The sequence below is a fragment of the Strix uralensis genome, chromosome 1 (assembly GCF_047716275.1).
Source record: "Strix uralensis isolate ZFMK-TIS-50842 chromosome 1, bStrUra1, whole genome shotgun sequence".
In the NCBI taxonomy this organism is placed as follows: domain Eukaryota; kingdom Metazoa; phylum Chordata; class Aves; order Strigiformes; family Strigidae; genus Strix; species Strix uralensis.
Window position 1 is genome coordinate 118,697,355 of NC_133972.1, and position 27,064 is coordinate 118,724,418.

Sequence of the window (27,064 nt, forward strand, 5' to 3'; positions counted from 1 at the left end):
GGGAAGACGTTCTGGATTATTTCTGTCTCAGGTAAAGGTATACCCATTCATGGGATTACTTTGCCCATGGACCTGGGTGCACGTGGTGGGTAATGCAGAAGGGGTAATGGTTTAAAACTGAAAAAGGGTAGGTTTAGATTGGACATAAAGAAGAAATTTTTTTACAGTGAGGGTGGTAAAACACTGGAACAGGTTGCCCAGAGAGGTTGTGGGTGCCCCATCACTGGAAACATTTAAGGTCAGGTTGGACAGGGTTCTGAGCAACCTGATCTAGCTGAAGATGTCCCTGCTCATCGCAGGGGGGTTGGACTAGATGACCTTTAAAGGTCCCTTCCAACCCAAACTATTCTATGATTCTATGAAGGACCAGACTCTTGAAAACTGAAAGGGGAGATGAACATACAATCCTCATTGATTGTTTTATTTTTTGATAGAAAAATATATTATATATTAAATACATTAAAGAGAAAAGCAACTTAAAGGTTTTCAGATTTAAAACTGCCTCAGAACTGTTCATCATGTCACTTAATCACTTTATTCCTTCCTTCATCACTTCAAAATCTGCCGTTTTGACACCACTGAACTCAGGGATGGGAATTTATCCTGAATTCTGCACACAGCGACAGTGAGGAGAGCTGCCTTCACCAATCTCCGCACAAGACCCAGTTTCTCTCGACACAGCTGACTGCAGCAAGAGCACACTGAAGAGATTGGACTGTAACTATTTTGGAGTGATCCCCAAGAAAGAAGCCTTAAATAGACTAATACGTACATCTGGCAATCTCAGATGGATCATTGTGCTCCTTCTGCCCACGTAGACATTATGTTGACATCCCTAAATATCAACACAATTTTCCCTCCCCAGCTCCAGCTACTATTACTGGAGCAAGACCTAAAATTTTCATTCGTGTAAGAATATCTTGCAATGCTTATATTCCTTTGGGCTCGTGCTTTCATCTTGCATCAAAATATACAGTAAAAAGAAAAGTAAATAGAGAAATCAGAAGTAATGTACCCATTAGGGGCAGATAGCATAATTTTTTCTAGATCAAATGAACCACCATTATGCGTACAAAAAGAAACTTCAGGTTTTCTCACATCAAGGCAGGAACCCAAACCCAAATCAAGGGAAGGCTTTGCCGTGCCTCCTCCCACAGAACAGAAACTGTCTGCTTCCCAGGCATTTCTCAGCAGGCTGAGTGTATGAAACATGCCAGCCTTGCAGCAAGCTCCCTGGCAATACAACTGTCGGCAAAACCCATGGGGATCTGTGGGGCATGGGGATCATTCCTATGGGGATGAGAAACAGGCTGACATGCCACCACTTTGGCATGAATTGGGTTTGTGAAAAGAGCAAGACAGGTGGAAGTATTCCCAACTGTGGCACAAAGGAAACAGGTTATTTACAGAAAGCACCAAAATGTGCTGATTTAAGGTTGCTTGAAGACTCCCAACTGCTCAATTCCACCTCTTTGCTACTTAAACCCTTTCCCTGACCTACTTGCACCAACCGACTTCCATTTTTCCATTCCAGGGGAACAGAGAACTTCTTGATGGATCCAGGTGATGCATGACGCACCACTAAGCTGGGCTGCCTGACAGCCAGCAAGGCTTTGGGTGGCGGAGCCAGGCTTACCAGCACAGTGTCAGGCATAGGGAAGGAGGAAAACCTAGTGCCGTAGCATGTAGCAATGCAAAACTTGCAAAGACAGTCAGATCTTTTCCCCTCATTCATCCTCTGACAGCTTGAGTAGTGTGATGTTAATAATTCATAAGTTATCTGTGCAATAAGTTACATTCTCCTTTTAAAAATAGAGCTAGAGAAGCAAGTGTAAATAATTAATTCGAGAAGAGAAATAATCAATTAACCCTTTCAAAGAAGGACAAAAATCAATAGCTCTGACTTTTTTTTCCACCTGCCTAAGCATTTCCAGACACTACCATTCCCGTGACTGCCAGTATTCCAATGCGACACGTATTGCTACGTGCATCACCACCACAACAAAAGTCACAGGCAATCTGGGAAAATTGTAAGAAACTACGCATCTCACAAAGCTCCCCTTCTCACCCTGACAGACTGTCTCTTCCTCTTTTCCATCCTGCTACCCAGAGCTCCAGATGCTGGGATGAAATTACCAGCGATGTGAGATGAAAACAGTTGGCGCCTGCTCACCGTGAGCCAGCCAAAGCGCGGCAGGAAAGCTGTGCCTCGCAGGAGTGACAGCACCAAGTTTGCACTAAGTGCCAAACAATGGGTGCTTTTTTACAGGTTTATATACCCTTTCTCCTCCTTCAGCTGGAGCTCCCTGATATGCCCAAGGCCAGATTCACTTAGGATCTGTGCTGGCTCCTCTGAGTCCTAGGAGGAAAGTGGAGAGGGCAGGACATGAGACATCTCTGAAACCCCAATGCCCTGGGTACCCATCTCCATCCCAAACACCGTATGACACTTCCCACATGAACAGTTGCCAGATGGTGGCTGATCTGAATTTCACCGGACAGTGAAAAATGAGGGATATTCCTATTTAACTTCGGTGCACTCAGCTGTGGATATTCCAGCTTTAAATCCCAGCTTCTGCTTACAGAACAGCAGCATGCTGCGCAAACTTGCTTGCCCTGGAACAAAGTCTTGCCCACACCTTGGAAAGGAAAGCAAAGCATACTATCTTCATTGAGGACTTATGCCCCAGTGGAAATGTGATTTAGAATATGGAGAGCATGCCCTAATTTTCTCCCCCAGAACAGCACTTGAAGGTTTTGCTACCAATTTTTCATAAGGGCTTGCTGAAGAAAACCTTGAATTATGCTATGGCTAGATTAAGGGAAGGAATGAAAAATAAGATCATATTCTTCCCATGAAAGTTTTATATAGATGTCACAGAGGCCACAGTTTGTTTGCACTGTCACTGCTGAAGCCCACGTGACAAACAGCAGGATTATTTTTGGTAACAGAGTGGAGGATGGGGAGACTGATACACAATTTGAGCTTCATGGAGGTTATCTCCATGCCAGTCTCTGTTATTGAAATAATAGCAGTCTTTTAGTTATTGAAAGACTTCTGCTGTATAGTTAGAAAAACACACCACAAATGGGGCATAGAGGAATTTCAGTTACTACACAGAGAAGGTTTCCTTATAACTAACCAGTACCTGGACAATCAAGCGGCTATGGCAGGTCATTGTTCCTGTTGTAAATGCCATCACTTAATTGTAATTTCTCCATATGCAAAGGCCAGTTGAGGTCCACCAAAGTATTTGGGAATGAGGCCACGAAGAGGGTGAGTTAGAAGAGGCACGTCTGGGATGAGACGCTGTGCTCAGGCTGAGTAACAGAAGAGCAGGGGTTTTTGCATGATATAAAACTCTGAATCTGATCAGCAGAGTCACTATTACCTTCTCTCAAAACCCCTCACTTCAAACATTATAACAGGATTTGGAAGCAGTGTCAGATGATTGCTGGCAAGTGTGGACCAATAGCAAATACTTAGAAAATAAAGACTAGCTGTAGCTTGGCTGCAATTTATTTGGTAAATCATAAATTCAGATGTAGATATCGTTCAGGGGAGGGGGATGCATTTATAAGCATAAGAGACTGGCAGAAAACATTTTGAAAATTTCAGGGGTTTTTTTGTTTAAATCTACTTTTCTGATTTCTAAAAAGAAATATGGACTGTGCATTAGAAGATGTATAATATAATTCTTTGGAAAAAAATAAATTATGTTACTTAGTTTGCTTCTTAACTGCTATATATTTTGAGTTGAGCCAGATCCATTCCCACACCTTCCCTCCACCCTGTTTGTTGGTACCAACACTGAGCAGACCATTTCACTATGCCATAATGAGTATAAATCATTCACTGTGGTTTAAGTACCAATTCATTATTTATCACAGTGAAAAAAAGATACTGGAGACAAAATGGTGCTGTGGTAAAACTTTCATGCAGTTAATGATTTTAGTTATGATTATTGCACAAGACTTCATTATTTATAACTGTCACAATCAGTAACTTCTAAGCAGGGTTACTGAGTCAACATGGTGATCTTGCTTAGCCCTTTTAATGTTATTTGAATCTATAGCTTACAAGTCTTCTCCTTCCCCTGTTTCTTAGCAAAGTCCCATCATTTAAACCCATTGATAACGAAGAAAAGTCATATATTACAAAAACCAAAGATTGTTCACAGTATAGCCTTACTTCACCCCAGTGAGTAAATTTCATTTGAGAAATGACCGAAGAACATTATGTGCTACCTTAATAAACATGTATGAAGTCCTAGCTAATGAAAACATGGGCAATATTTCCTACAAACAAGTGTGTTTTCACCAAAATGTCTTCACCATTTGTGTATTACTTCGCACTGTATCTATATATATATATATCAGAGAGAAAAGAGGGAAAAGTGATTTCAGATTGGAATAATCAGACTTTACACACATGTTGCATGTATTATGCCCTACTTAAAAGGCTCAAGGCAATGAAAATCAGACTGTCATGCTATATTATGTTTATAATGCTAAATTCTTCTATCAGCAAAATGCTCTCTACCTCTAGTGATGTTAAACAGAGTAGTACACATGCACTTTGGAGCAGAATTTGTCTCTAAATAATATGCCTGAAAGATATTTAATCTCATCTTGTATATTTCTATCATTTTTATAAGCATCTGAATACAGCTTTTCACTCTGTTAAAAGGAACAGATATTTTAACAGAAAAATTACTTTGACTGTTAAAAGCAGCAGTTCCTGACCTGTGCCTCAAAAATCAGGTGCTGCAGGGGAGGAGAGGGTAAGCTCAGGAATGACAGCATCCCCATTAGCAAGTAAACCTTGGATGAAAGAACCTTGAGAGAAGCCACTGCCGTAAAAAGCCCACAGGTAACCTGGGAAAACCCATTTAGAGTATGTAGTGGTTTTCATCTCAATCTGTGTCCTAGAGAGACATGCTGGAGACATTACTAACGGTCAGTGGACTTGCACTTCTCTCCTCTCATGCGGAAATGAATGGAAACAGTATTTCTTGCCTACCCATTTTGCCTCTGCCTTTCTTTGTAAAAACACCAGCGAACACGAGTTGCAGCCATGGTCCTCCATCAACTGGAAGTGATTTCCCAAGTGAACATGCCTGGAGAACAGCACTCATGTCTCTAACGGTCCCAACAACCTGGAGGGCTCAAAGCACAAATGATTTCAGCTGAAGTTAGAAGCTGGCCAGGAAAACCTCAGTGCCACAGGGGAGGTTGCTGCTACACCAGAGGTCCTTGCAAGAGAGAAAGCAACACCTCCAGTTGCTCCCCCTCCGGTCCTTCTGCTTTCAGTGACAATAAAGAGAGACCGTCACCTGCTCGGTAAGGCTGTCCCACAAGCAATAAATGCCCCTTTCTTCCCAGTTACACAATTCTCATTCATTTCTTGCTAAACCATTTCATAGCACTCACGTGAAATCTTTCAGCAGCTGCTACCCCCATCACTAATCCTCTCCTCTCTTTGTCCGGTCCAGCAGGGCCACCCTTCCCCAGCAGCGTCAGTGCTGCCATGGCCATGCCTCTTTCTCTTCCCTGGCTCACAACGCCAAACCCAGACAAAGAACACAAGAAAATACACATATAACAGCTGCGAACAAGCGACGGACTCATTCTCCCCACAGGGAACGGGAGTGGGTCCTGCCATCTCAGTGCATTTCTACAATAAGTAGTAAAAATGGTTTATTCTTCCCCAGGTACAGAGTTTTTAGACAGGGTTACTCTGAGAGGTATTACTTGCAGGGGAATTAATGATCACTGTACATAAAGGCGCCCAACACTTGCCAAGCATGATTTCATAGTTGCTAAACTTACTAAAGATAGATCATCTAGTTAAGAATTTTTTTTGCTGAGAAAATATAAGGAAGACATTCCCTAGAGATGCCCTGGTGGCTCCAAGGAAATGATGTTTGGGATGGGTTTGATGTTCAGTGGAAGATGTTCAGATCTCAAAGAAAATCCACTTGCTGTTTTCAAGCATTTGAGAAAAGATTTGGTTTTTAGATGCTCAGGAGAAAAACAGTAAGGGTTTTGCACTGGTGCAAAGAAAGGAAACTTTGGAAAGAGTTTTCTGAATTTTTGCTGGTTGACCAAATTAAATTCTTAATATACATCAGTATTTCTCATAAGCTGAATTAGAATATTAGGAAGGGGAAATGATGGTTGCAGGGATGTTGCTGAGGTAATCTGTTAGTGATGGAGTAATTTTTTTCTCTCCTGGCAGCCTGTTGACTCAAATGGTGATGTTAATACCCTAGACAACAAGAGAAAAAAAGCAAGCAAGCATTGGTAGTGATACGTGTACTTATTGAATCTGTGAGGGTACATTGCCTGTGCTTCTAAAGTTATAAGGAAGAAGGAGCTTGGTAAGTCACAGAAAATCCTAGCAAGTTCCTAGAAGGGACAGTTCTTAGACATATCCCAGTTTTGCAAGGATATGCTACAAAGAAGTGTTCACAGCGGTAGGAAAACTCTGAAGCTCTGATGGAGAATGCCCAAAAAAGGCATCAGAAGGAGGCCTAAAACCAGTTGAAAAGTTCGCAGTTAAAAAAAAAAAAAAAAGGTAAGAGTTGAAAAAGGGAAACTGAAAAAGTAGGTGAATGTAATCGTGGAAAAAAAATTCAATGAACCACAGTGCTGCAGCAGTTAGAAAAGACTGAAGCAGAAAAACTTGGTACAGTCAGTAAAGTTAAAAAATATTCAGAGATAAAACATTATTAGCTGGTGAAAGAAGTAGCTTGTGGAAGTATTTCAGGCAAGAGTAGCTGAGTGATGAACCTACACAGCAATAAACAAACAAAATCTGAAAAAAAAATAGGAAGCATTATGGGAAAGGAAAGCACCATATTATCTTTTGACTAAGAGGACTGAAAAAAAAGGAAGTAGAGTGGCATGAGAAAGCAAAGTGAATGCTAGGGTGCTGAAATAGACATTCAGAGAAGAATGATGTCTAATTGGAAGACATCAGAAGTAGATAAAATCCACAAGTATTGGTTAAAAATCCTTACCAATCCATATCTTAGCTCAAAAATCATCTATAGGAAATGCTGCAAAAGTCTGGAGGGATGGAGCATACTTATGGAAAAAGAAAAAAAAAAAAAGGAAAGAGGTAGCATTATCCTAAAAACCTATAAGTCAGTCACTGAAGATCTGAGAGCTCCTTATTGAAACCATCAGTGAAAACCAGAATATTTTGATGATGGGGAGTGCCTGGCAGATACCAGAACAAAACAAGAGTCTGGATGTGGTTTTGATAGATTATGGAAAAGCTTCTGAAAGCATGTCATGAAACGGGAATCCAGAAGCATCTGGACTGGAGAGGGAAGTGCGTTAGCTATGATACAGCAGTAGAAGAGGAGATAAGAGCACTGTGAAGGACATGGCAGGTGACTTGTCACCCTTCCTCTTTGTTGTAACTTTGCTTCTATTATTTGCAAAGCTGATACACTGAGAAACATTATTTAGTGACAAAAGAGGAAAGCCTATCTCTTATCTACTTAATACAACAACTTGAAATCACATAGTCAGGAGAAGGCAAAAATTAATTTCCCAGTTAAAACTGCAAGGCTTTTTTGAAGGAAGGACAAAATTTAGACAGAGCAAGCCTGTATATATTTCACATCAGAAAAATCCTGTTGAAAGTATCACAGGAGATTGAAACAGGTACTGGGGTGAAAGAACACAAAACAGCACTAAACACCATAAATGCTAGGAATTCTTCAAAAGATAAAAAATGAAGGTGGCTTTGAAGAAAGAGTGCTTTTAGAGATGCGTACAGTTCCCAAAGATATTTCAGCACGCAAAATATATTAAAGGTAATCAACATATATGCCATCCACTGCAGTGAGAAACTGGACCCAAGAGAATTGTACAGCAGGATAAAGCAGAAGCTAGCACTGAATTAAGCAATAAACCATGAACATGGATGTGAGAAAACCTTTTTATCAGAGGATGATAGAGAAAAAGGGCTGAGCATAGTCAAGGATATTACAGAAAATGAGCATATGGTGACATTGAGCTATATCAGAGAGTGAATACTGTCTAACTGGGTCTTGGGCAACGCTCCAGGACTGGATAGGAAAGACACTCCTTCTAAGTGTCAGCCTTTAGATAGACAAAATGCATAGTAAGGGTGGATTGGGAAGAAGCTACATGGCCTTTGGGTCACTTTTCTCCTGATATCTAAAGCAGTATTTTTCCCACTGGCATGTCTATAATATATTCCTTTAGAGCTTTGTATGCATTAAATGTTCCTAAAGAGGCATGACTTCTGGTAGATATTTGAACACATCTTGAGGCAAGAATTTTTTTTTTTCCAATTTTTCAGCAGTGTTAACAAGGTTGCAAACACATACTTATCTGGCACAGATATCCCTGTGTTTCTCCAACTTTTGGCTCATCTGTCCTTGTGTGACCTACTGAGGACCCAAACCTCTGTCTTCTCACCTACTGTGACCTTGTAAAATTCTGACTCCCAGAGAAACCACCACTCATGGTATGAAAAACCAGACTGTCTCTATTACTGCTACTACTACACCTCATGCTACATCTTGTGCCCTGCTGTGCCTCCAGATCAGCATGAATGCATCCCAACATTCTACCTGCCATCTCCCCTTTCCCTATCCCTTCCAGTCCTTGCCTCTTATGGAGCAAAGTAAGGGTACATTCACTTCAACTTGCAATGCAGAAGGGAGACAGTTGAGTTTGTACCAGAACAGCTGGGCTTCCCTGCCCTGCTAGGCTGCAGCAATCTAGGAAGCACGGTAAATTCAGCCTGGTTAGTGCTAGCTTGAGGCTCCAGCACCACTGGACCAGTTTGTTTCCCACCGCTCACCCACAATTTAGTTTCTCTAACTGCTTAATCCCAAAGACAATCAAGCACTATCTAGTGGACCTGTGTGTTAATCAACAACAAGCAATACATTTGGTACTGTGAATGACATGGTAGTTTTGTATGGAATATAGACTGCAGACCCTGTAACATGGTATTATGTCCATTAAACACAGCATTCACAAATAACATTAAGAAAAAAGAATAGCTAAAACATCATGCAGATTTTACCTTTTGTGTCAGGCTCCTAAGTAATCTAAGCAACACTCATATTTACACTAGCTGATGATCTGTCCTGTTAGGTACAAAATGGTTCAAAACTCTTGCACTGGACTCGTCATAACCCAAATGCACAGAGAAACTAAAGAGGGCTTGTCCTTATAAAACTGAGTCAGTCTTTGTGACAGTTGACTTGCAAACATTGTTTGAAAGATTATAATAACACATAACTGCACCAGCTCTCTAAATCTGACCAAGGCTCAGAGGATAAATGCCTCACTTCATTACGTTTAAATGATCTATCTCAATCTGGTTTAAAACAGAGCAGAGGCTGTGAGCTGCCAGTCTGCTGTACTGTTAAGAGAACAGAAATACCACTACAGACCGGGATGTGGGCTCCGGCAAAGAGCCACATCTAGTATCTGGCTTTCCTTTACTGTCCCCTGCTCCTCAGCTCATTTGCTTCCAAGGATCATCACTTCACCCAGTACGACTACATGTCAGCTCCAATTGAAATGATCCCTTTTCTCAACAGACAGTGTTTCTGCGCCTGAAGTGCAATGTTATTTATACATTACAGGCCACATTCCCGCTGCCTAGCTCATGCTGGTGGCTCCCACTGTCACCACTGAAGAGCACCAGCCAAAGCGGCAGCTTGCCTATCTGAAGTACACTCTCAGAGACGAGTCACGCACACCTCATTTGACTCTCAGATAGGTGGAAGTCCCAGTCTGCATAAAGGAGAGTCAGAGCTAGCTGGAATCAAATCAAAGACAGTTTTGCTCTGAGGAGCCAGTTTAAAATGGGACAGAAGCCTTGTGAGAAGCCCCGGAGAAAAGGCCCAGCATCACTCCTCTACCTCTCTATTGTTTCTAAATTACCAACACATTTGGGACACACCACAAAGGTGAGGAGACCTCCTGGGCAATTGTACAAGCCATATCAGTAGGCGTTTCATGTAAGAGTTAGTCTAAGACATTTGCACATCAAATTTCCCATCTAACCCAGCAACACTGCTTTGTACGGCTTTCCTGACTATTGCTTACCTCTTTTAACTTGTCCAGCTCATTTTGCAGTGTCTGCTTGGATACTTCCACCTCAATAATTTGCTGCCGAAGGATTTCATTTTCATCTTCTGCTTTAACACGTTTCTCCTCCACACTCTCCAGCTCATGGTGCAGTCTGACAGAAACATCTTTGGCTACCTGGTCAGAAGAGCAGAAACACATGAAGACGATCCATGAGGAGCAACAGCAGCAGTATGTCTCCTACAGTAGGAAGCATATTACATCCCTAGACAGCCAAGAGATTTTTAATTCAATTATGAGACTGTTGATGAAAGACTCCAAGCCTTCTGAGTACCAAAATGAATATTCACTTATAATAAAGAAATCCAAGATGAAAATATATTTGATTACCCTTCTCCAGCTCCCTCTCCACATTACGCTAAGGCAAGGTCATGAACAGCAGGAGGAAATAAGCAGATACCAAACCCACACATCAAAGTCCCAGCATATCACGTCAATAAAACAAAAGATGAGGAATTGTGCTGTAAAGTCGACAGGTCATCGATCATTCATGCAGCAGTCTCATCCACCCAAATTTGCTGCTCTAGCAGCAATCACAACTAGGCAAGAGTGATATTAAAGCGCAGAAATATATGCTAGCTATGGTTTTCTGTGTCCAGCCTAACAAGAATAAATATTTACTCCAAAAACATTTGGAAAGGTGATTCATCATGGAAAATGATGAGTTACTGAATTACAGTAAGTCAGCAAAACCAAAGCAAACAAACTAAAAAAACCCAGTATCTCACTTGAATTTGTGTACAAGATTTTTACTGAGTAACGTATCATTTATATTATGATAAGGTTATAATTTGTTTTCTATCATAAAAGAGAAAATTAGGACTGACATTTTGAAAAATTTGATGACTTGATATGTCACTCTTATTTCCACGCTGGGAACCAATCATTCCAGTTTCAGAAGGTTTTATGTTTTGCATTTGTAAGTACAAAATGCTTAATAATTCTAGTGGTAAACAGTCCTTCTCTACAGTAGATGTTTTCAAAACATTGCTACAAGATAGCAATATTAAGACAGACAAGTAAAACTAGATAAGCAATGTGCCTATGCAAAGATTAGCCTCGATGGAAACATTTCTGAAAAATACAAAAACTGTTTCAGTATGAACATAATTTTTACAGAATTTGTGTTTTTATGGGAATAGCATTTTGATTCTCTATCTGCCTTGCTAAAATATTGTAAGTCTGTTCCTGTTATGAGTAACTCATTAGGCACTAAGAAATAAAACTTTGACTATTTTTTTCCCAGTTATTTGGCATAAGCAAGAAGAGAAAAGGAAGGAAATGGCATGAATTGGGAAAAGCATTTCAGGTTTTGTTTATACAGTCTTGCAAAGCTACGGTTTCAGTAAAACCAGTAAACCAAAACCCTTTAAATCTTTCAAATGCACAAATGTAACCTGACTGCATTTCTTTCATTTTGAATCTAAGCACGTTTTTTTACTCACTAACACATCTTTTTATGATGATAAGCTGCATATTTGTTCTCCACTGCAGAAGGAGGAAATCGGTCCTGAAGTTTGGAAAACTATTGCCTGTTTCATGTGTCACCCTCCCTTCCATTGCAGGGAGCCAAATCCTGGTCTACTCTCTTTCGCTGTGAATATGAATCTCTCACCCACCTTTAAATCTTGTTCCAGGCTCCTAATGAGCTCTCCATCCACATGGCCCGTTTGTGCAACTTTCAAGCTTTTCTGTTCTGCTTTCCTGAGACGATATTGCAGAATGCGGCAATTCTTGTTTGCCCGGTCCAGCTCTCGCCGGAGCTCCTGCAGCTGGTAAACATCTTCCTCTAAATAGCTGTCACGCATTTCTTCCATTTCAGCCCGAAGTTCATCCAACTCATCCTGTGAGAAGCCAAAACAGTGCTCCATCATACCTCTAATCTCACCCATGGGAGCAAAATAGGAAACATGCTCACTAGGATACCATATTAATGAAGTGATACAGATTGCAACATGCAGCTCCAGAAGTCACAGAAACAGAAGTTTTACCCCAACCTTGACTAATTATGATGAACTAAATTAATGAACACTTGTTACATTTCTTACAATTGCTTGTATAATTAAACACAGACCAGATGCTTATCTGTCTCCTGAAACTGGTAACACCTTCATTTTACCATCTCTAATTAAAATAAAAGTGCTTAAGACTCTGCCACCATCTGAACGGATTCCTTGCTTTATCTGACTACAGTAAACCTAGTTAACCAAGTTACCTCAGCATCTCTGTGTGATGTGCCTTTTCAACAACCAGCACTTCCTAAAAATTAAATCGTCCCTTGAAAACTAATGAATCTTTACACCAAATACTGAACTGCTCCATATGAAAATGCTGTCCCATCTGAGCCTAGCACTGTGCACAAGCTTAATGACAGATAGGTTGGGTGCAGGAGATAGTGCGTTTCTGTTGTGTGCACACACATTTCAATAACAGGACCATACGGACAAAATAAAACCTGTGCCTATGGGAATAACCTGGTCATTCTTTTCTGGGCATCATGAACTGTCCCAATTCCATATTAAACCATGAGCAGCACACGCACTCTAAAGTCAGATTGGAAGACTTACGGCTGAACAGGATAAGCTCTATCATTCCCATTTGTTTAATCTGTGCATGACTGAAGCTCCAGAGCTAAAACTCTTATAAAGGTCTTCCAAGCACAGGGGTACAAACCATTAAACTACTGCGTGAAAGGAAAACTATGACTCTACTAACTTTGAACAAAGTTGGGGTGTGTGTGGGGGGGTGGAAATCAAGAAAAGGAGCCAGAAGGAGTATATTTGAAATGAACTATTAATTTTTAAATGTGTTCTTTAAAATTGCATTGGATATTATAAAGACCAAATTTTCTGTGGAAAACATAGCTTAAATAAGATTCAAGGAGAACTTGCACTGGGGCTAGCTGCACTGCCACCTCACTTCAGACCTGTAAATGACACTTGATATACCAAGAATGGCTAGAGAATATTTCACACTTCTATTGGGTGGAAAAGACACTACTATGGAGTTAGCTCCCTTGACAAAGCCCCCCTGCCCCAGATTGGACCATCCCTGTCCAGTCCCTCCATGAACACGTCTGCCTACACTCCCCTGGTAGTCCTCTCAACCATTCCTCCTTCCCATGGCCTAACTGGATGGCCAGTCATGTTTTTCTCCGCATTCATCTTGCTCCACCAGAGCTTTAGTAACAAATGAGGGACATATCTTGTCTCTGAGCACAGTCTTGACCAAAGGAAGATGTGATGAACTTCTTTAGCTTCGTTAGCATAGCTCTGTTAGAATGATAGTGTTACTCCTACCAAAATCCCAACCATGTCCCAACATACAACTATGTTTTAACTTCAGTTAGTTGAATCAGCGTAAGTCAAATTTTGGGTAAGCACAAGGCTTGTTATGTCCAAAATGACCACTCTGAGCTCAGCAGAGAGGCTTTGCTCCACCAGTACAGCCCTCCCAGGTCTCTCCACACAGTTCTTCCTAAATGCTCAGAAAGTGTTCTCACAAGACCACTAGATCATACACATTCTCAGTATATTCAGATTTGTGCTGTAAGGGCATCCTGTCCCACAATCTTCCTGGAACAGCTGCAGGAGTAGGATATTTGTGTGGATGGAGAAGCTCAAGGGTTACACCCCAGTAAGCTGGACCATGCTCATGCCATACACTGTCTGAAAAGCAATAGTGTAGGCACAGTAACAGAAGTTACACTTGCAGCAATGACACCCTCAGAAGTTGCAAACACATTAATTAACCAAAACCAGCAGCCTGCAAGGAAGCAAATGAGCTCTGCAGACCAAACCCAGCAGGATTCTTTCAAAACAATTTATGGTCCAGGCCCTATCTACTCCTCTTCATGGTACAGGCAAATACTCTGGCCATATCAACATACCAATGAAGTTTTGATAAATGATTGATATTTTTAAAAAGAAAAACATAGCAATGTATGGTTGAGTGAATTGGGGAGGAGACATGGTTTTCTTTTTAATGTACACACTTTTTCACTATGCTTCACGTTTATAGACACTTTCAAGAGGTAAAGTAAAAGTTTACCCAGTAATAATAGAGATACAGAAGAAAATGTCAGGTTTTAGAAACTGGTTAGAGAGTAGCAGTGGCTTTTGAACCTAAGAAAAGGAGTACACTTATGTGTTACCAGTTTATTAACTAGGTATTTTGGCTAAGGTACTCAGACCAAAAGTACAGTCTTTACCTGTCAAAGCCCTCTGGGATGAACAGGACCAGAGTTATTGCTTATGGCTGTCCAGAGACTCTGGAGTTGAGTCTACCTCAACTAGATTTAAGTTCAATTAACTTTTTAATATCATCTTCAGAATGCTAATGTTAGATTGATAATTTGGTTGTAAATTGAGAATTTTGAAACACAAACCCACAATAAAGGAAAACATCTGTCATCACCAAATTAATGAGATCTGGTTTATAATCTGATGTTTATATTTAAGAACTAAGCAATGGCTTTCATGTGTTAAGTGGCCTGCAAAGAGCAATTATAATGTTATTGTTCATCTCTTAAACTTCCTCCTTATCTACATCACATTTTTGGAATTAGTAAATCTGGTTGGTTTCTAAAGACAAATAACCCACAATATTTGACTTCAAAGCATTTATTACAACCAAATTTGGAAAGTGAAACTCACATAATTTTAAACAACCCAATCCCTGAAACAGTCATCCTATTGAAACTGAATATTCCCAAATCCTCTCAGTGGGCATGGGAGCTCTCCCAGACTTAAGAGTCACTCTGTCTCCGCTGGAGACTTGAATCCAATGTCTTTCCTCCCACCAAAGAAGTTTCCCAAAGAGCTGCAAGCACTGGCATGAGCTATATTTCAGGAGATAGGCCTGTCTTTTACCTCCAGAAAAAATGAAGTTTTTGCAATCTCCCTTAACAGCACAATTCTGAGTTTGCCAGTCTGCGATTTTTTTTGTTATGCTTGCCTCTGGTTTTGGTTATAAATACAGAGTTTGCTTTTCTCTAGTGTAATATTGCAGATAAAATAAAATTTAGGATACAATCAAGAAAGCTGTGCTTTAAAACCTCACAGTTCTCCTCTCGGACTTTTTTTTTGACTGAATTGAGCTTATTTTCCACACTTAACTTTTTTTCTACTCCTAAAACTTTCCTATAGAAATCACTGTGTCCCAACCCCTTGCATTTAGGAATATAGCATCCTTTGGAGGAGCTTTAAAACATGGCAACATACATGCAAACACAATGAGGGCACAAACAATTTTGACCATATAAGGAGCAGAAACCTCACGGTATGGGCTGCACACAGCACCAGCCTGCTTTCTGCTGTATTACTGCAGTGCCTGGGGCTTGGACCTACATAGTCTGTCCAGCCCAGGGAGCAAAAACCCAGATGGGACAGATTAAATCTTTTTGAGGAGCAAGATGAAGCCCTATTTTTATATATCAAAAATATATATGCAGGATCATGTCATCTCTGAAACGTCAAATTGTAGGAAAATAAGATGTCGTTCAGATTTTGTATGACAGCATACAGTTATAGATGCTGAGATAATCTTTTACTAGTTATAATAAAGACATAATCTTGCTCTCAAATACAGGCCACAAAATCAGTGGCAAGGGTGTAGATGCTTCCAGTTCATAACAGTTTATTCTCCTTGGTCAGTACTTGTGATTCTGCTGTAGACGCTGAAACCTTTTGTTAGCCTCTCCTAAGTCAGAGCTGTTACTATTACACCTACAAAACCAGGACAGCTTAAACTCCTCTTCTAAAGCCATGCATGCACACAAACCAGAGGAAGCTAAGTTAAAGACCCAGAGAAGCAGAAATTACAACTGAAACTATGATGGTCCTACTTCTTAAACTGGCAAACGTACCGCTTTGAAGGAAAACATGTCAGTCATTAGTGAAATCAAAGGTAAATGCAGAAAGAAAAAGCCAGAAAAAAAAAAGCCAGAACCTTAAAAATCCCAAACTCGGTAGTTTGCAGAAAAGATGCTTTGGTTGTGAGGCAGTTGGAAATACTAGATAAACAAAATCGCTGACTTCATTAAAATGCATTGTTCTTGTTACTATTATTATTTGTGGGTGAGAATTAAAACTCTCTCTCTCAAGAGGTGTTGACTTTCATACCATGGACATTAAAATTGTAAAACTGAAGAAAGAGATCAGAATAGGCATATAAAAGTAATTACAACAAACAACTAAGAAAGTGGCCATCCCTCTTTGTGCATCTAAAAAATGGGGAGCCTGCTCCCTTCCTTTAACAGGGGGGACCTGCTTCAGAATCCTGAAGTGGCAATTGAAATCAGGAGGTTAAGTGCTAGCATAAGAAGCTTCATTTTGCTGTACATTCCTGTAGGGGATGAGAGCCTCCTCTTGATCCCTTTTAATTTAGTGGTAATTATATGATTACCTTCAGTAAGAACAGCACCAGGCAGAGAGTCCTAGAAGAAAGAATATTGTTTAGGAAAAAGCTAAACTGCTTTTCTTTCTAGATGTCACCCTGGTCATCAGAAAGAACAAATGGAAGTGTGGGAAAAAAAATAACTTTCTACTGGCAGCTCTTTCCAAATTTGCAGTAGAAATCCAACTTGCTCATGCTCCTGAGTCTAACCGCTTATGGTTTCAGCTACTTGGCCTAAATTACTTCCTAAAGGCTAATTATTTGGGGTCTAATAGGGATCACTCGTCTGCGATTCACGGGGTGGCTATATGAACACAGGGTCACACTCAAATAGCTGGCTCCATTTGCGGGATTCTCTTAGACTTCAGTGCAAAAGCAACAGAATTAGGGTTCACTGTTTCCCTGTCAGTCTACCAAGACAAGGTGAATTGGCCGAAAGCGGAAAGCCTGTGTGCAGTTTACATTGCTGCATAGCCCAAATACATACTGATGCTGTAATTTCACATCTGTACGGTACAAATTGAAGGCTTGCCTCTCAGGAGAGAAGCCATTATCTCATTAATACCTTTACTGATGTCATGCTTGTTTATTGTTGATTTAATTTATAATGAAATATAATTAAGGGTAAATTATAGGAATATGCCTTGTTTAGGATTCTTAGAGAAAAAAAAAAAGAGGAGAGAGAGAGAGAGAGTCAGGCCATGCAACTATTACACTAAGTAACCCATACACATATGAGTCATTCCTACTGAAGTGACCAGGAAGACTTGTACAACTGATGGGCTGTGTCTACCCAGCCAGTCTGGTTGAGATCCGTAATGAGGTTTGAAAGTAAATTTTCCAATCATCCCCACCAACTGCACACTCATTCAGCCCACAAAGCACACAAGAACCAGACTCCTGAAATAAAATAGAGAGACCTATGCTCCAAGGGTGAACCAAATGGGCACCATTACTCGAGTCCTCTGGACAACTTTAAGACACATGCATGATGAGAATGTTTCATTCAAGACACTAGACTAAATGCAGTCCACAGTAAGACCCCTTAAACTGCATATAAAGAGGTAGATGTCTCAGCACCAGCTGAGTCGAGGTCGGTCTGCTCATCTACCCTCACTGAGCTGATAATTACTGGCTAATATAGAAAAAGCTCTTAACTGAGAGTGTGAATAGAGACTAAACACTGGAACCCAACCACAAGTCAAAAAGAAAAAAAAAGGAATTTTGAAAGTTATTCTCAGGGAGAAATTACATGCAGAAAATAGCATAAAAGATGTATGGATGATGAATTCTCTACTATGCATTTACAGTTACATATATTAGCAGATTGAAGGTCTTTAGGCTCCACTGAATTAGAACGCATCAATGTCCCGAAGGTATATACTAACTTGGAAACATTTGCAAACTAGGAAGACAAAAACATATAAATCCAATAAACTGTACTGTATTTAAGCAAATGCAAGTGAAGGATGCAATTCAATTGCCTATGTAAAAAATGTAAGTATTAATTTAGCCAAAAGTCATATTTACAGATTATGCCAGTATTATTTTCTAAATAAAAGGCTATTTAATATACATTAAATCAAATGAGGGGAGAGTGAGGAAGAGAGGAGGGGCAGAAGTTACAGTGGGTAGTTGCTATCGCGCTGGCAAATCCGGAAGTTCTAGAAAGTCCTTGATAAATCTAAGATTCGTGAACTGCAATTTTACGTAATCTGTTTTCGTATTTTAAATATCTCCAAGTATCTGTATGTAGGAGATGCTGCTGCTAAGAAATAAACACATCCCCCATATCACTTTACAACAGTACTGCAGTAGGAATAAATATGCTCTTAAAAGGCTTTGGTTGAGAAGAAAGCAACAACCACTATTTTTGCTTCTTGCAAATTTGTTAATGAACCCGAAGTCCTTGGGCCCCTGATATTATTGTTTAGCTCTCAAACCAAATTACATTATAAGTCATGCACTGATTCAATGTTATTTGAAGCTTGTGCATGAAACAAGACCAGAACTGAAAAACTGTAGGACTGTGTGCACCTGTTGACTTCAGGGCTGGTTTAAAGTTTGCAGGATCTGAAAGAGGGAGCAGCATCTGGCAGCTTTTCTGCCTCATTCAAATACTAGCCCCAGTATTGTTTCAACACACTTCCTCGGCTGGGGCAGTTGAAGTCCTTTGAGCAGTCATCTAGCTGGTGCCACACTGAGTCATTTATTGAGGGCCACCGAGGGAGACTGTTGTCTGGCACATCACACAGCTAACCCCCTCCAGGCAGCACAGGGGTTCACAGGGACGCAGCTGGGGCTAAGGAGTCACGTGCCCATGCTATTCTTCCCCAAAGTGACATTTCCCTCCGACAGCTGACCATCCCTCCGGCTGAGTCCGGCGACGTGGGTTATATATCCTTCTGGGCAGGGTTATCACCTCCGTTCTCTTTGGGACTGCTGGTCACCAGGCGGGAAAAGCAGCACGTCAAGCAGAGATGGGGGACAAGCTTTGTTTTGCTAACCCCAGTAACCCTCACTAAACAGAAAAAAATTGGTCCCATTGCTTCGCATCATTTTTGCTCTGCAAAACCCTTTGACATACACAACTCCCTGCAGGCTAATAAAAGAAATGGTGGTATTACTCCTTATGAGTTCATCTTAAGCCTATGGTCTCAAAGATCTACAGTTTCAAGGGAGCTGAGCTATACAATGTAACCTCATATGACACACTGTGATTTTAAACAAAAACGAACATCCTTTAGAGGTATCAGAGTGGAATAAGGGGCCTGGAGTGGCCCCTTATTCAATTTATATCCAGCATATATCTCAGATAAAAATGAGTATTTAAAAAAAAAAAAAAAACAAAGCAAGATAAACAAGACAGTTATCTAATAAATCCAAGATAGTGTAAAATATATTTTTGAGCTAGTCCACACCGTAGCAGCAGTTCTGGCATGTTGAACTTACACCAACACACGCACAAAGAGAAGGCCCAGCAACGCAAAGCAGAGCAAGCACCAGTTTCGTTTTAAGGGCTGTACGAAGTGTTATGCCTCACGTAGGAGGCTGCTTTCACACTGTGGCCATGAACGATGTAAACAGAAAAGGGGCATGTGTCATGACTAGAATACCACTGCTGTTTCTGCTAGCATGTTTATTTAATTAAAACAGTCTGAATTAAACTTTGGCTGAGATAAAGCAAGAACATTTTTAATTGCTAAAATTTGGGTCCTCTTCCTTAGGATCCCTCATCCTTTAGAGGGCTCTACACCACAAAGAGCTTCTTTCAAAGTTTCCCAAGGACTTGCATAGTGCATAATGCTTCTTCACGTGCTGGACACTTTAAAGTAATCTTGAAAAACAACCACTTGTGTGGGCAGCATTTTGCTATTACTAACATGACTAGCTAGCAATAACTAAAACTTTACCTTCCACTAGCACTTACTGATGACCTCCCAGCTCCACAAAGTCAGGCAGCATGACATAATTTCTCTCTTACACATCAACAAATAAGTGATACCTTTTAAATGCTACTGTATTATTACAGTCTTCCCCTCATAGGTAGCTGAAATAAGGTTACAGAAGAAATATATGAAATTTAAATCAATGATGATATTTCACAGGGGCAGTAGATGAGAGACTTCCCAATATAAACACTTCTCAGTCACTTCTAACTTTACAGATAGCTGGCCCCTGTTGGAGCCAAAGTCTCATCTAGGGTAAAATCACAGTCCCTGGAAATATATAAGGTGGTAACATCGTATCAGGTTGAGATCTGGCTCACAGTATATGAAGTCTGAGACCTTTGCAGCACCAACAGTTTGTTCTGCGCAGGCTTCCATGGAGCATTCTGGAAGACTTTCTAGCACTTCTTGAGTAGAAATAAAAACAAATGATTGTGTTTGTTTTGTTTTTTCTGGTAGACCTTTAATCTCCAGCAGTCATTAGCACTAAGTCTATATACACTATGTTCTATAGCCTATGGTCCAGACATGTGAAAGATACGTGAAGGACCCTCCTATGTGAAAGATAAACTTCCCTGAAACAGGATTTAAAAGTATGTGCACTTACTGTTGCACTCCAGCTGCAGGGAGGGATAAGGCAGAGTGAAAGCTACAAAATTCAGCATATGGCCACGCTCAGGAAATTAACAGTCTCTTCTGGGATTTTTCTAATCATTTGTCTATTTACAGATGACAGCTTCCCGGTTATCCCTTAGCCCCTTCCAGTTAAAGGAAAACACAGCTTGCTCCAATACCAACCAAAAGAACTGTGTTGTAAAAAACACGACAAACCAACCCATGAGTAAACAACTCGGGCAATGCTGTGGTTTTAATTTGCAGATGGTTTTTACAGGTTTCCCCAGGAAAGGAAAATGAAGTTTGGAAATTCTCCTGATAACTTTTGCAGCACCAGCCTGTTTCCAACCACTTCGAGAGAGAACCAGAACTGCTAAGACTTCATGCACCCAGGTGGTCAAGGAGAGCAGACAGAGCAGACTCATTCCCCTCATAAGAGGCGATAGCGTGAGCTCGTGGCTTTCCAGGCACCTGGACATGCCCACTGGAAGTCAGCTGAGACACAGAGCCCCAAGACACCAGTCTGCGTTATCCTACTGGTCCCAGAAATACTTGTAGCCTAAAAAAGGCGTAATCCAAATCAAAGAAGTTGCTATAGACGGATATATCAAGGTGAAAGACCTGAAGACACTGTTGTACAGGGTGAGAAGTTTGAAACGATGTAGAACAAAGTTCTTTACCTAGGACTTGCCAATGTCAATCAGGTCCCATGATCAGAAAGTCCCTCAGGTGGGACTCCCTAACAGTGGTTGGTTCTAGACAATTCAGACAAACTTTTTTTTTTTCAGTTTCCCATAGTTAAAAATTACTTTCGGCATGAAACAGGAGGCTTAACACATTCTTCATAAAGGGTTAAAGTTTAAGTACTATAATTGTGCAAAACCTGTAATGCAAAGAGGTGCTCCTGGGCTTTCGGCCTCCACAGCTTTTAATGGCAGTACCAGTTTACTTACTCCTAAAGCAATTCCTATTATCAATTCTGATTTCATTACATCTCTTGTCTCTGGGCTGTCAAGTAGAACAGAAGCTTCTGATAAAGGTTCTCTATGCTGCTCATCATTTTCTAGACTATTATGTTTCCCTAATAAACTCCAGAGTTTTCCATCCAATGAGTGCTATAAAAGCTTTGCTGTGCACCAATAATTTTTATTGGTCTAGTTCTGTATTATCCTTTTCTAGATGACCAGCAGTGCCCACAGTATTTCAGGTACACCCACTGATCTGTGTAACAGCTACACATCTTTAAAACATTATAATGTTTTGTTATTCTCTGCTCAGTTCCCACTGAAATCTAGCATAATTTTTGTCTGCAGTTTTCACATTGAGCATTGCTCCTTCTCTCATGATGCTCCTGAGTTAACACAATGCATTTAAAACCCAGAGAAGTGCATACTCAGTCCTTCTTCTCTCCAAGTGCTTCAAATGTTCAATATTGAGATTTATTTCCCACCCTCTGCCTTCATTTTTCACTCATTCCTCAGGAATGATTAAGAGATTAAGTGATTAAGTTCTGTCTGGTCTTTGCGGGGCTTGACTTAAGATAAAAAAAACTTCATGTCATCTGAAAATTTTGCTGTATCATTGCTGGTTCCTTTTTCCAGTTCATTAAGTGGCACCAGACCCAGCAAAGAACCTTGCAGCACCCCTGCTGTTAACCTTTTGCTGTGCTGAACATCGTTTCTTGTCCCCTAGCCAAAACCCCTTAACAAGCCCAGTCTTTACCACTCGCCTCTCCCAAGGTTATACTCAACTCCAATCCTTATCAAAGCAAAACTCCCATGGATTTCCATGGTCATTTTGCTTGACAACAGGGTGTTTGCAAAATCAGGGAACAAAGATTGTTCTCACGAGCAGCAGAGTTAAATGGTACAGTAGCTGTGGTTACATGATTATCTCAGTTTATCTTATTTATAGATCTTTATGGATGTAGCCTCTTTGCTGTGCCAAAAGATCAGATTGTAAGTGCAAGTCCAACTAAAGGTTCTCGCAGGTCAACCCCGCTCAGAGCATGCCTGAATTTAGCTCTTCAGTTTCTCGGAGGATGAACGCACATACTTTTCGACCTGTACAAGGATGCAGTGACACTTTTTACTGCTGCTCTTGTTATTCTCTTAGTACTTCCCAAGGAGTGGCTTGTCTTTCCAGTGATAAAGGAACACAATAAACAGCGTAATGCTGTCGTCCTTTCCACATCAAATGAGGGAACCGGTTTCTCTGACTTTTTCTTTTTTTTTTTTTTTTTAAAGGGCGATATTGAGGAAAACCGTTCCTGGAAAGCACGATCTTGCAAACGGGCAGAGTGTTTGCGGTGTTTTAGAAAGAGTTGGGGTTTGCTGAGCTACCAGCACGGCAACCGAACGTAACGCTGCCACAGTACGTGTTGCACCCGACTTAACGTCCATCCAGCCTCCGCAAATGGGGCTTTTGCAGGGAGCCGCGATCACACTCTTAAGCCCCATATCGGCCCTTAAGCCGTGCCATGGCCCCGCGTCGCGGGGGAGCACCGAGGCGCCCGGCTGGCTCTCCCTGCCTCTAGAATCGGGTGACATCGGGTGACATCGGGCACTTGGTCCCGCGGGGACAGGGGTGTGTGGGGTGTCCCACGGAAGGTGACTTCAGACTGCGCGAATCCACTCGCCGCCGCCAGCGCGGACCCCGCAGCCCGGGGCAGGAGGGGGCTGCGCCGCCCCCGCTGCCTCCGCGTCCCCTTGGCTGCCCCCCTGCCCGGGCGGGGACCCGCCGCGGCCGGGCTCCGCGGGCGCTGCTCACCTTGAGGTACTCGTTCTCTGAGCGCAGCTCCTCCACCTCCCGCTGCAGTTCCTCCGGGGCCGCCGCCGGCGGCTCCCCGCAGCTCGGGGCTCGCCCCCCGCCAGGGGCCGCGGGCGGCGGCTCCCCGCGGGGGCCGGGGGGCGGCGGGGCTCCGCGCCCGGGGCCGGTGCGGGTCGGCTCGGCGGCGGGCGGGGCGGCGGGCGGCTCCCGCTCCCGGTCGCTGGAGCCGGTGCCGGACTCGGCGTCGCTGCTGGCGGCCGGGGCCAGGCGCTGCTCGTCGGAGAGCGGCTCGGAGGGGCAGTCGGAGAGGTCGGAGCTGCTGTCCGTGTGGCCGACGCGGGCCAGCGCCGCCGCCGCATGGCCGCTGCCCGCCGCGGCGCCGCGCTTCCCCTTCCTCCCCTTACCGGGCGGCGGGGCCGCCTCGCCGCCGGGCTGCCGACCCCCGCCCCGGCCGCCGGGGCCCGGCTCCGGCCCGCGGGCCGCCCGCTTGGCGCAGGGGGCGGCCTTGGCGCCCGCCCTGCCGGCGGCGGTGGCGGCGGCCTTGCCCCCGGGGGCGGCGGGGCGGCGGGAGAGGCGGCCCGGCGCCGCCAGGAGCCCCACGGCCGGCGGGTGGGCGCCCGGGTGCGGCGAGGGGGGCGCCCGGCCCGAGAGGCCGGGGGACTTGGGGGGGGCGGGCGGCGGCTTGGCGGCGGCGGCGGCGCGGGCATGGAGGTCCTTGAGGAAGGGTCTGGCGGGCGACGGGGCGCGGTGCAACCTCTTCTTCTCGGCGTGCGGGTGGTGGTGGCCGCCGGGCGAAGGCGGCGGCGGCGGCCGCAGCGCGTCGCCGGGCCCCGGGCCGGGGCCGTTCAGCGCCTCCATGGCGCGGGCCGGGGGCGGCGGGGCGGCAGCGGCGGCCGCGGCGGCGCCCGGCGGCGGCAGGAGCGGCGGTCCCCGCGGGGCGCAGCAGCAGGACGGGGGGCAGCCTCCTCCAGCCTCCCCGCTCGCTCTCTCATCACTTCTGCTTCTCCCAGCCACAGCCTTCACACTTTTCTTTCGCGATCCCCCTCTTCCTGCCCCCCTACCTCCACCTCCTCCTCCTCCTCCTTCTCCCTCTCCTCCTCCTCGCCGCTCTCTCCCGAGCACTGATTTGTTTCAATAAAACGAGCTCAAATCCCCCGGTGGCAGCCGTCTCCTCCTCCTTCTCCTTCCCCTACCGCTCCCCTCTCTGCCTGGCTCAGCTTGATGCAGCTCAAGTTGTGATGCAGCCCCCCCAAAAAACCTCCTTTTCCCCTCAATCTGAAGCAAAGGCGTGTTGCTCGGCTGCCTTCGCCTCCGCTGGCGACCCCCCTCCCTCCTCAGCCCACCGGCGCCGCTAACCCCATGGCTCCCCGCTGCCCCCGGCTCCGGCCGCCGCCGCCTCCGCCCGGCTCCTGAAATAGCCCCGCTGCTGCCGGGGCCGCTCCGGCGCGGCGCTGCCCGCCTGTGCGCAGGATCCGCCCCCTCTGTCAGCCAGCCAGGCTCCTCTCCCTGCAAACTACTTTCCGCGCACGCTTTATTATAGGGGCGCCTCTGCCAGCCTCTTCCTATCAGAAAGCCTCGTTTCGGGGAGAAATTTTCATTTCCCGGCCATGAGCTGTATAGCTTTAAAGCGTTGCCCGTTGCCCGTGTATTTTACTTTATTTTTTTTCCGAGCTAAGATTTCATGAAAACCCTCTCTCCAGAGATTGGCAGCAACAAAACAACAGCCACCGCATTATCTCTTTGCTCAAGGCAGACACAGGTTCACCCAGAGGCAGGGCTGAGTATCCAAGGGAATCAGCAAGTTCCTGGCTGTGGCTAAACTACAAAAGGCACGGACCCATCCTTTTGGAGCACGGGGATATGAAATTACAGCCCTTTACATTTGCAAAGCACCCGGAGAGTAAATGAAAGGGAGGAGAGGCTCAAGCGTGGGAAAGAGACACAGCCTAATGGGTAGAGCAGAGCAGAGGCAGCCAAGGATGTTCTTTACTCCTCCGCTCGGGCACAGCGGCACCTTGGACAAGCCGCGGTGCCTCCCGTATCTCTCCATCGAAGGTGATAAACGCGTGTTTAGCTCACGAAGTCCTTGGGAGCTTCAAGACAGCCACGTCTGAACGCCAGCGACTGCAGCGTGCCCCAAGGAAAGGCAATCCCGGGGGTTTTGGGGAGGGGGGGCAGCACCCTGAGGCGCTCCGGGTCTCCCGCTCCGCTCACCTGGGCACGGGGTGTTACCCCGAACGGCAAAAAACCCGGGGACGGCTGGAGCCTGGGGGCACCGGCCACCATCAGCAGCCGGGGAGGCCAAGGTAAGATCAGGCCGGTAGCTCCGGTACTCCCGGCCCGGGCCCGGTGCCAGACGACATGGGGTACCTGAGACGGCCCGGGCCGGCCTGCCGGGGGGAGAGCTGGGGCCGCGCCGGCATCCCGGGGCTCCCCGTCTCGGTAAACGCGGGGAAAACTGATTTATCCTGCAGAATAGCAACACCGGTGCCGCCGCATGAGTATGCAACAGGTAGTCCTTAGTTTGCAAAGGCCGCAAAGGCGGGGGAAAAAAAAAAAATCAAATCAGAGCTGTATTTACAGGTCTCCAGGACCTGGGAGCAGCTCCTCGGCACCGCCGCGGGCAGCGCCAGGCGGGAGAGCGCGGGGATGGGCGGGCTGCACCCCGCAGACAGCCGGGGCTCGGGGGGTCCCTCCCCGCCCCCGGCCGCTGGGACTGACCCCCGGCAGGGCCGGGCAGGGCAGGGCCGGGCAGGGCAGGGCAGGGCGGTCCTTCCGCGAGTGGGCGGGAGATGAAAGCCCGGCTCCAGGGCACCCACCGGGCGATTTGTTGCTCTTGTTGGGTGCGTTGTTTTTCTTTAAATCTCTTGACAAATTCAGCTTCTGTTACGCCTCAGAGTTCCCTCCCCGTTGGCATCGGTTCCCGCATCCAGATGTGCCTTTAAGCCACACGGCAAAGTACCTTTTGTGGCCAAGACTGCACTTGCTGCTGCCGGTCTGTACATCTAGCAGAGGTACTGGGAAGACTTCCTTGGGCCAAGTCCTTTAAAAATTACACAAAAGACTCCGAGGAAAGGAAAAACACAACAGAAGCGCTCGCAAGTGTAAGCCCCCTCATTCTCCCTCCGTGTACAACATTAGTAATTTACTTGACCGGGTGAGATAACCAGTCTAGAGAAGCAATAGGAAGTGGCTCAGGTAGACTTTGATCTAGAAGAATGACTTACGAAATACAAACTATTGTTACATTTTAATGACATAGCATTTGTGTCAGGCCACCACACATGATCAGTGTTTCCTACCAAGCTGTGGTGCTCTTAGCTGGGGTTTCTTTTGGCAATATGCTGCTGGTCAGTTCAAGCAATCATCCTTTTCAAGAATGCTAGAGAGTGAAAGAGACATCTGATGCTGTATTTCATCCTGAGAAATAGTAATTATTACATAAATACTAAATATTGGTGATGTTGCCCTAGATGAGAGATATCAGAAAGGTTGTTTTGCTTTACTATATTGCCACTCTCACTTGTTTTTGGTAGTAACTTTCAAGAACAGATGGGAATTCCAGCTTCACCTAGTAGATTTGCAATGTGTTTTATGCCTGTGATGAAAGGGTAACTGCTCTCTGAGAATTTATGAGTACCCTGTTTTGACTTTGCCCCATGAACAGAACCATCCAATTC

The 27,064-nt window shown here is 44.2% G+C and overlaps 1 protein-coding gene across 8 annotated transcripts in view; it reads right to left on the reverse strand.

The window, feature by feature from the left end:
* MTCL1 (microtubule crosslinking factor 1) overlaps nt 1-23,821 on the reverse strand; it is a 111,693-nt gene extending 87,872 nt beyond the window's left edge. For 7 of the 8 annotated variants that reach the window (XM_074878482.1, XM_074878456.1, XM_074878491.1 and 4 more), the window contains exons 1-3: nt 23,385-23,820; nt 11,775-11,999; nt 10,114-10,272 (exon numbers count right to left, since the gene is read on the reverse strand). In XM_074878482.1, coding sequence (XP_074734583.1) covers nt 10,114-10,272; nt 11,775-11,972 — 357 coding nt within the window. In that variant the 5' untranslated portion in view covers nt 11,973-11,999; nt 23,385-23,820. Of the gene's footprint in view, nt 1-10,113; nt 10,273-11,774; nt 12,000-23,384 lie in introns of all 8 variants that reach the window. The other variant, XM_074878441.1, reaches the window with a different exon arrangement.
* Nucleotides 23,822-27,064: the final 3,243 nt, after the last annotated feature.